The 9,412-nt window shown below is 48.3% G+C and overlaps 5 protein-coding genes across 6 annotated transcripts in view; 2 read left to right on the forward strand and 3 right to left on the reverse strand.

Moving 5' to 3' along the window:
* Positions 1 to 333: 333 nt before the first annotated feature.
* On the reverse strand, positions 334 to 1,443 carry LOC125953896 (ubiquinone biosynthesis O-methyltransferase-like). The gene is made up of 2 exons (XM_049683722.1): positions 1,147 to 1,443; positions 334 to 1,072 (listed from the first exon to the last, which is right to left on the reverse strand). Exons 1-2 carry the CDS (start codon positions 1,407 to 1,409, stop codon positions 430 to 432), a joined length of 906 nt encoding a protein of 301 aa, XP_049539679.1. The 5' UTR covers positions 1,410 to 1,443; the 3' UTR covers positions 334 to 429.
* Positions 1,444 to 1,713: 270 nt separating this feature from the next.
* Positions 1,714 to 4,541, reverse strand: LOC125953884 (nucleolar complex protein 2 homolog). The gene has a single exon (XM_049683701.1). The coding sequence runs from the start codon at positions 4,442 to 4,444 to the stop codon at positions 1,784 to 1,786; it is 2,661 nt and encodes an 886-aa protein (XP_049539658.1). The 5' UTR covers positions 4,445 to 4,541; the 3' UTR covers positions 1,714 to 1,783.
* A 230-nt stretch (positions 4,542 to 4,771) lies between these two features.
* On the forward strand, positions 4,772 to 5,819 carry LOC125953897 (ubiquinone biosynthesis O-methyltransferase). Its single transcript, XM_049683723.1, has 2 exons — positions 4,772 to 4,887; positions 4,962 to 5,819. The coding sequence occupies exons 1-2, from the start codon at positions 4,835 to 4,837 to the stop codon at positions 5,767 to 5,769; spliced, it is 861 nt and encodes a 286-aa protein (XP_049539680.1). The 5' UTR covers positions 4,772 to 4,834; the 3' UTR covers positions 5,770 to 5,819.
* LOC125953901 (M-phase phosphoprotein 6) lies at positions 5,807 to 6,463 on the reverse strand. The gene is made up of 2 exons (XM_049683729.1): positions 6,255 to 6,463; positions 5,807 to 6,189 (listed from the first exon to the last, which is right to left on the reverse strand). The coding sequence occupies exons 1-2, from the start codon at positions 6,362 to 6,364 to the stop codon at positions 5,847 to 5,849; spliced, it is 453 nt and encodes a 150-aa protein (XP_049539686.1). The 5' UTR covers positions 6,365 to 6,463; the 3' UTR covers positions 5,807 to 5,846.
* Positions 6,464 to 6,466: 3 nt separating this feature from the next.
* LOC125953885 (coiled-coil and C2 domain-containing protein 1-like) overlaps positions 6,467 to 9,412 on the forward strand; it is a 4,226-nt gene continuing 1,280 nt past the window's right edge. For both annotated transcript variants that reach the window (XM_049683702.1, XM_049683703.1), the window contains exons 1-3: positions 6,467 to 6,659; positions 6,729 to 8,870; positions 9,036 to 9,187. In XM_049683702.1, the coding sequence (XP_049539659.1) occupies positions 6,597 to 6,659; positions 6,729 to 8,870; positions 9,036 to 9,187 (2,357 nt within the window). In that variant the 5' untranslated portion in view covers positions 6,467 to 6,596. The remainder of the gene's footprint in view (positions 6,660 to 6,728; positions 8,871 to 9,035; positions 9,188 to 9,412) is intronic.

Genomic DNA, 9,412 nt, shown 5'->3' on the forward strand with positions numbered 1-9,412 from the left:
GAATCACCAACGAAGCATATGAATCAATTGTGATAAAAATGGGGATAATACATTCAGAAGCTGTATCAGTAGACACATTGATGAATTTAAAGAAATGTAGTAATGTAAGGAATATAGTTTTCCTTTATACAATCTGCAAAACCCTTGTTTGACCAAGGCTAGAATAGAATGCAGAATTAAAGGATGTCCTGGATTTCAAAATTGATAGAGAGGATAAATCAAAACGATGAGCGAATCAAAATTCCGACTTGGGAACCTACATTAACAGGAGTACTATTTAATTTGGCAATAAAGCGAGAGAACCACAAAATCTCTGGAGGTTTGAAGTAAAATTGCATTTTATAATAATTATTTATTCGTCTTTTTTGTGTACAACATACAAGAATCGCCGTATTTCCGTTATTCCATCCATTGATTCATCCGCTGTAATTATTCCTTGATCGCATGTACCGCGTAGGTCATTTTCTCAAACGGTACCCAGATCCACTCGTCCTCCCAGAACTTCAGATAGAACGGACGGCGCTCGATCGTGCGGCAATTATATCCTTCCAGCATCGCTTCGACATCGTCTATTGATATGAACTTGTCGTAGTCATGTGATCCTCTCGGTAGCCGCTTCATGATGATCTCGAGCACGACAACGGCCAACGTCCAGGCCCAGGTCGTCTTGTTCCAGGTGGTGATGAACACGGAACCACCCGGTTTCAGCACCGTAGCAACATTTTTGAGCAGCAAACTCTTGTCCACTACATGCTCGATCGTTTCCGACAGAACGACCACATCGTACTTGCCAACGTGTTTCGGCGCGTGCTCCTCCATCGAAACTTCCTCGTAATGGCAACGATCCTTGAGATCCGGTTGTGTCGCTACGTGAGCCTTCGCTACATCGATGAGGTGCTTAGCAGGATCGATACCAACAATATACGCACCCAGCTTGGCAAGGGCCTCCGTGTAGATACCACCACCACAACCGACATCCAGGATCGTCAAGCCTTTCAGCGGGTCCGTGGTGTGACGTTGCTTCCGATCAAGCTTGCCCGCTTTAATGAGTCCTTCCACGACCATCGGAACACTAATAGGAACAGAAGGGAAACGATAATCAGCAAATGGTCCAGATTTCGCACCAAAAAACCCAAGTCTACTAACCGTAGTTTGTTCAGTTTATGCAGCAGTTTCATCTGTCCGTTCGGTTCCCACCAATGAGCCGACAGTTGGTCGAAGTTTGCCACATCGTCTTGTTCCGTTCCTCGCATCGAAAGGCCTTCCATGAGGCTAAGAAACGCGATCGATAGCTTCTGGCAGCATTTCAGCAGAACTGTTTTCAGAAATTGGAGCACGAGCTTGAAGACCACCAACTCTGCCGGTTCCATAACAACTGGGTCTTCGTCGATATCGTGGTGTCGCGGCATTTTTACAAACACTGAGTTCACTCCGAACGGTGGTTAATACTGAACTGATACCAATACGGAGCACGGAAAGGGTATTTAAAGCGTTTCGGACGGATATCCATGGCTACCTCGGCCCAGTGTTAGGTCACGCATAGATCGTGCCGTAAAGAATATCCTCAATCATTGCACGCAAACCGAACATGAACCAAAATCGAAGCGCAAACCTTAGGTTTCGAAGGTAAGCCGCCTTAATGAATGGAGCAAACCCAAAAGACCACCACTACTGTAGTTAGTACAGTACAACTTTTATATCAATGAATTCGATTGTTTGAACATAGTTTGATAGCTTTATTCATTTCATCTAATATTACATACACCACGATCGGGATCGTGACCTAATCTTCCCATTCTTCCAAGTTCAAATCCTTCACGATGTCGACCTCCTCCGTATCTTTTCCATTTTCCAATGGATATTCCTCCCCTGTGCCACCCTTCTTCTTCCCGGATTTGCTCTGTTTCTTTTGTGAAATGTTTTTCTTGCTAACCACTTCTTCTTCTTCAGCAGAGTCCTCTTCGTCATCTTCATCCTGCTCCTCATCATCCTCGCTACCCTCCATCTCAGACAAGTCATCGTCGTCCTCCTCACTTTCGGTGCCATTCTTCGCCTTTCCGAAGCCTAGCTCATCATCATCATCATCCTCGTCGTCGGATGGGAACAGCGTGACTGGACCGTCCCGCTTCACCTGTTTCCGTTCCACCTTCTTCACCGTTGGTAGCTTGTAGTCGCTGATCCTCTCCGAGTCCGTCGCCTGTCGACGTTTCTCCGATTCCGCCACCTTCGCCACCGATGCGTGGAACTTCGCCAACGGAGTACCCTCAACGCGCACCATCTCCTCCCAGGCGCGGATCCGTTCGATGTCCTTGAGCTGTATGGACATCTTCTTACGCCGCTGCTCCATAAACTCGTAATTCTCCATGAGTTTGTCGCTCAACTGCTTGATCTTGCGCGCGTACTTGTATTGCTTGGTCGTTTTGGCGAACTGACGTAGCAGGAGTACGCTGGGTAGCACAATCTCCGGGTAAGCTACCGAGGCGGACTCGTTGGCCGCAAACTCCAGCACCAGCTCGTAGATTTGATCGAGAACGGCGTCCTTGTAAGCGTTCTCCTGAATGTTGGCAGGCGAGAAGCGCAGCAGACAGGTCAGGTTGACAGGACGCATGGACAGCTTTTTGTGGCTTTCGTTGAAACTGTTCGACTTCAGTACCTCCACCAGGAAGGGCAGCACCGGAATGAAGATGCGTGTCTTGGCGTTCAGTTGCGTCAGGATGCGACAACAGTGGAACCGTAGCGGGAAGTATTGTGCCGACGGAATCAGTTTGATCACACCGATAGTGATCGATACGAAGGGATAGATCAGCTGCTCGAGAGCTCCCCCATGGGAATGTGCTGCCCCGAGAACGTCACCCCAAAGCTTGAGCGAATTAACGTACTGCCAGTTGTAGATGTACTGGTAGCTGTCCTTTTTCTGCAGGATCACGGCATTACGCAGATGAATGGCCAGCTGCCGGATGTACAGGAACATGTGCTGATACGAGAGGTTAAAGTTCAACAGGAACATCTCCGTCAGCGAACGGCGCATAAAGTTTATGTTGGGCAGCGTGTTCGGTGAGACGAATTTGCTGTTCTTTACGTACACGAGGTACATGGATTTCAACACATTGCTCAAGTAGCGTGTTTGCTGGGCGTGCGTGATCTTGAGAATGCACAGAAAGGCCAGTACTCGCACCGTTTCCTCCTCTGCCGTACCCCAGAGGCCAATGAGACGCTTCAGGATTGGTTTCGTGATGTGCTGGTAACAAACGAGAATCGATGAGAACTGATGCAGATGCTTCAGCAGAACCGTCATGATGTGCGATGAGGACACGTTTTCCAGCAAGTTGGTCAAATCGACGAGATACGTCTTCAAACAGCCGCGCACCTTCGTGAACCGTTTGTCGCGCTTCATATCCTTAAACTGCCGGTTATCGTTTAACCGCAGATAGCTCTTGACGGCAGGCCCCAGATACAGAACGCACGTCTGGACAATGCCGTTAAACATACCGGAACCTTCGACACGGTACGGTGGTATCGAGCTCTTATCTCCGGTCACCGTGTAGATCGCAGAGTTGAAGGCTTTGCAGATGTTTCTGATTGCCGCTACTTGCGTCACCGGGAACTCGGTCAACTCGGTGGTCCAGCTTTTCAACATCTTAAAGTTTAACTTCTTGCCCGGTGTCAACTCCTCGTCGTCGTTCTTCTTGCGCCGCTTTCGACCACCCTCTTCATCTTCATCATCATCGGCGCCATCGTCATCGTCGCTACCATCTTCCTCATCATCGCCACCTTCTTCATCGGGTTCAAAGTCACTTTCATCACTGGCCTCTTCCAGTTTGCTGGGTGGCTTGTGTACCTTTCCCTCTTCGTCGCTATCGTCCTCGTCTCCAAGATCGTCGTCGTCATCCTCATCCGAATCGCTAAACTCTGTGACACCGTCTGCGCCCATTTTCCCGAACTTTAGCAGTTTTTCATCGTTTCTCTTCAGAAATGCGTACAGCTCAGGATCGGTTTTCTCCAGCTTGGCCAGGGCATCTTTGTGTTCCTGCTCGATATCGGCCATTGCATCTTTCTCAGTTTCCGATATCTCCGATGCCTTTCGCTTGAGTTTTTTCGTCTTCGCGGGCTTCTCGGGTTTAGGTTTTCCCTTTTCCGGCTTCGATTTCTGGCCTCCGATTCCATTTGTTTTGGTTTTGCCCTCATTTTGGAGTGATTTCGATTTCTGTTCCTTCAAGTCCGCTTTTGGTTTCGCTGCCTTCTTCACCCCGTTGGTCGCAGGCACCTCACCACCTGCCTTCACCTTTTTCTTGGCCTTATCAATACCGTTTAATTTCCCTTTACTTTTGAGTTTCGGCTTCGGATCCGGTTCCTCGTCCGCCACATCGGCATCCATATTTTCGAGGAAGTTGTCGAGCGACATGTTCTGGAAATCTTCCTTCTTCTTCGACTGTTTGACCTTCATTTTGTGTGGATTTTGTGTGCACGCGGTACAGCTACGAGAAACTTATAAAATGGTACGGGGTTCAAACAGAAACCACGCTAAAAATCACGAAGAAATTCACGAAACGCCGGGATCGCACGTGTTTTTGTTGTGACGTTTTGAAATTCGGGCCGTTATAAACAGGATCCTGGAGTCGAAAGTTGCGCGGCTCTCGAGTTGCTCGAAATACTTTCGAGCAATTCGAGAGCCACGGAACTTTCGACTCCTGAAACCGCAGTGATGTAAACGACGTTCGAACAGATTTTCTGGCAGTTTTCCTGCACTCCAAACTTGCATAAATCGCGGCGCGTGAAAAGCAAAACAAACTTCCGATCGAGATTTATCTTTTAATTTACGTAAAAAGGAACAAAAATGCTACCTCAACAGTGCATTAGACTTATTAAACACTCTTTTACGAATATAAGGTAATCAGCAACTTGAAGAAACAATGTAAAATAAGATTACTGCAATGTGGTGCAATACTTTTTGTACTTCACAGAATCGCAAGATGTTATTCTACCTCGCCGGAAACTGTTGGAAAACAGCATCAGAACGTAGATCAGAGGGAGGTGGATAATTTATCTCGACAGTCTGAGGAATGGTGGGATCCGAATGGACCAATCCGTGGATTGCACGCTATGAATGCACTGCGGGTGCCGCTGATCCGGGATGGACTTATCGCCACCGGTGTGGTCGGTAGAGATCGAATCCAGAAACCAAAAGTTCTCGAAAACGTTAACATCCTAGAGGTCGGTTGCGGTGGAGGGATTTTATCTGAGAAGCTGGCCCGGTTGCATGCCAATGTCGTCGGTATCGACCCCAGCGAAAAGCTGATTTCCGTTGCCAGCGAACATGCCAAAGAAAGCAGGGATTTGATTCAAGATCACATCCAGTACCACGTGGAAACTATCGAGGCCCACGCGTCCAAGAATCCGGAACGATACGATGCAGTAGTGGCCTCGGAAGTGTTGGAGCATGTCGGGGACAAAGTGGCGTTCATAGAACAGTGTGTGAGCGCTCTGAAACCTGGAGGATCCATCTTCATCACCACGCTAAACAAAACCCCGGCATCTTGGCTGGGTGCGATCGTGGGGGCAGAATACATCTTCAAATTAGTCCCCGAGGAAACGCACGATTGGGACAAATTCATTTCGCCACTGGAACTACAAAGAATATTGTCCTGTTACAGCTGCAAAACCATCCTGCTGCACGGAATGTTCTACCAGTTTTGGGCAAATCAGTGGTGTTGGACCAAAAACACCGAAATCAATTACGCTATTCAGGCCGTGAAAATGGTCGAATCGTAAACACAGAACAGTGTATTACAGTTTTCTAAGTCAAAGAAATAAAGCTAGATGAATGCAAAATGTGGTTTATTGAAGGACTACTGTTGTCGTTTGATGTTTAGCGGTAACGGATGCTGTAGCCGCTTCCGGTTGGGTTCGTACTTTTTGTTCACCGTTTTCATGACGCTAGAATAGAACTGTGCCATCTCTGCATCCGGTACATCGGTTTGCATTTTACTGTTTTTGATCGCTTCGGCACGCTCTCGTTTTGCCGTTTGTGCCCCGGTTTCCAGTTCAATTAATCGCTCGATTTCCGGATTCATACCGCCGAAACTAACACGCCCCTCAATCAGCTCCTCACACGGCACGTAACTGGGTTCGATTACGTAGTTTGCGGAATCGTGTAGCATTTTATCGGTGATTTCACTCGCATACAGCGCCCTGAAAACGTGGTACAGGATTGCGAATTAGAAGTGGCCTTTTTCCTTCTGAATTTCACGATTTACCTTCCTTGCGCGTCGTCTGTTTCTTTATCAAACTTTGCTTTTGTCCGGGACATGAATTTCATCTGTAAAATTCCCTTGGAAAGCTGCACCTTATTCATTTTGCTGGACATTTTGCCGCGATATTCCGATAAAATCCTCCAAAAAATGATTTCCGAGCCAACCACGATGTAAACAAAGGCTGTCTTCCCGAAATGACAGCTGGGTCAGAAATCAACAAATCGAGTAAAAATATCCGTGCCGTGGCCCTTAAATTGCAAGGAAAACCGTCTTGAAAACGTGTGAAATTAATGTGAATTGTGCTTCGTATACCTTTCCTACCTTCGATAGTTGTAGCTTTGCAAAATGTTTGGTTTCAATAAAAAGCCAGCGCCACCGAAGCGTGAAAGAAAACGGGATCCTTCCGAGGTAAGCAGCTGGCGTTATCGCAGATTAGTCATCACCTTGAGACCTGGTTTTTTTTATGCTACTTTCTAGTTTGGAATATTCGGTATGCCGGACAATCTAGGCGGTATTGGTGATGATATGGACGATGCCAGCGATGACGATGACGATGCACTGGAGGCCGAACTGGCTGCTATTGCGGCCGGCAGTGCGGGAGCACGTAAAGCGAGACCGAAACCAAAGGGCAAAGGAATTGTGGCACCACAGGAGCTGGATGCGATGGTGGCAGCGAGTCTGCGAGATATCGGAAGCGACGATGAGGATGGTGATGACGATGAGGATGATTCAGATTTACTCAATGAGCTTACCACTATCACCGGCGGTGTTTCGCTGGACGATGGCGACGAGGACGACGACGACGATGGAGATGAAACGCCACCAGCAAGCAGCGCACCCAGTGGAAGTGGGCTTGTTTCGTTGATAAAGTCACGAATCACTATGTACACACAGGCGGAAGAAAACGCTAAGAAAACGGGAGATTCTAGCAAAGCAAGACGATTCAATCGTGGTCTGAAGACGCTGAAAGATCAGCTTCGGCTCGCCGAAGCAGGCAAACCTGTTGCAGAGGCGGATATACCACCGGAGGTTAGTGTTAAAATCGCGACTGCACCTGCTGCAGATGATACACAGAAACCGGCAACTGCGCCAGTTCGGCCAGCCCCACCGCCTCCAGTGAAATCACCAAAGCCTGAACCGGAACCGGCAGATGTCGATGCAGCAGGACCGTCAAAGTCACCACCACCGGTTCCTGTGCGACGCCAAGCGAAACCTCCTCAAATACCAGCACCGGTACTGGTGGAAACGAGCCCAACGGTGGACAATCCTAAATTGCAAATGCTGAACGAACGCAAGTTGCAATACAAACAAGCCGCGGTGATGGCCAAGAAAGCAGGAGATAATGTAAAGGCGTTGGCTTATGTAAAGGTGCTGAAACAATTCGATCTCGTTCTAGCTGCCCTGGAGAAAGGCGAAGAAGTTGATCTAAGCCGGATGCCACCGCCACCGGCGGAGCTTTCGGTTGCTGAAACTAGCCAACCAACTGTGCCTTCCACGAGCAAACCGAAAGAGGAAGAGAAGCTACAGCAAGATGCCGAAGTGCCTTCCCCATCCACTCCAATGGCATCGGCGTCTGAGCAGCCGGCCGAAGATGAGGATGAGGGCGAGGAAAATTTAATTCAAGCCAGTACGGTACTTGAGGCACTCGAGCAGAGATTGGATAAATACAAATCCGTCGAGCAAGCAGCGAAAGATGAAGGCAATAGCTCGAAGGCACGTCGGATGGGACGTATTGTGAAGCAGTATCAGGATGCCATCAAGCTACACAAGGCCGGGAAACCGATCCCAGTCGACGAACTGCCCACACCGCCCGGATATGGACCCATTCCGGTCGATGGTCCTCCAAAACCGGCTCCCGTTAAACCAGCAGCACCGAAACCTGCGCAACCAATTGCACCGCAACCGGCACCAGTGTCCCAGCCTGTACCGGGAACTAGCAAGGCATCTCCTAAACCGCCTGTAACCCAATTCGATAAACAGTTGGCGCTGCTGCTCGAACGGCAACAACAGTATCGACAAGCGGCGGTGGAAGCAAAGAAAGCCGGTGAACTGGACGAAGCAAAAGAATTTCTACGCGTCTTTAAGGGTCTGGAGAAAATGGTAGAGATAGCCCGTGCAGGGGGACGTGTCGATTTGAGTACGATTCCGATTGCACCGGCCAAGCGACAGGCACTGGAAGCTTCGTTTACGATCGTTAGTACGGATGATTGTGAACAGGCTACCGAAGAGCCTGCTGCTGCTGCTGCTGCTGGATCTGACGCACAGGACGCAGATAGTGAAACGCGAATTCGGCTGGAAGAGCAATTGTCCAAGCAGCTAATAATGTGTCGCAATACGCGTGACCATCACCGAGCTATCGGGGACGTCGCCGGGATGAATAAGTTCGAAAATCTCGCACTTAATGTGCAGAAAGATCTGGATTTGGTACGGCTGGGCCATAGGCGCGGTTTGCCACTGCCAAAGTTCCACTACGAAAAGCTGCAGTTCAATGTGGTGAAGTGTAATACTGATTTGTCGGATAACGAAATTGAAATCACGATAGTGCGCGGTATCAACTATAATGTGGCGAATCCCAAGGACGTCGATACATATGTGAAATTTGAATTTCCCTATCCCCCAGTAAGTTCCTTAATTCCTTCTGCGGTATTGCATCTGGTGACTCAAAGTTTCTATGTTTGCTAGATATATTTTAAATATGACTTTGAAATCAACAGAGTGCAACTGATATAGAGAGGCAACATAACATAATAACATGCCCTTTCTTTGATCCATTTCAATTGACAGGAAGATCCGATGAAGGGACGTACCAACATTGTCAAGGACACTCATAGCCCCGAGTACAACTATCAGCAGACGATCGAGCTTCAGCGCAGCCAGAGGAACTGCCAGCGAATATTCAAGCGCCATGCTTTGAAGTGTGAAGTCTACTCAAAAGGGTAAGAACGGTGTCTGCCTGTCTTGTTCCCATGGCAATGCTTCTCCCTCCATCCTGCACGTTTGCTTGCTCCGTTAGCCTTGTTCCCCGAGCCCTATGTTAGTAGTTCGTTCAGTAGGAACGAATGAAGATAAACATTATAAACGTTTACCTTTCCCGGTGGTGTTTTGTTTGAAAAAAAGATACCCACCTTTATATTTCCATTCTCTCTCCCCATGTCCTGACG

The sequence above is a fragment of the Anopheles darlingi genome, chromosome 3 (genome assembly GCF_943734745.1).
Source record: "Anopheles darlingi chromosome 3, idAnoDarlMG_H_01, whole genome shotgun sequence".
NCBI lineage: Eukaryota > Metazoa > Arthropoda > Insecta > Diptera > Culicidae > Anopheles > Anopheles darlingi.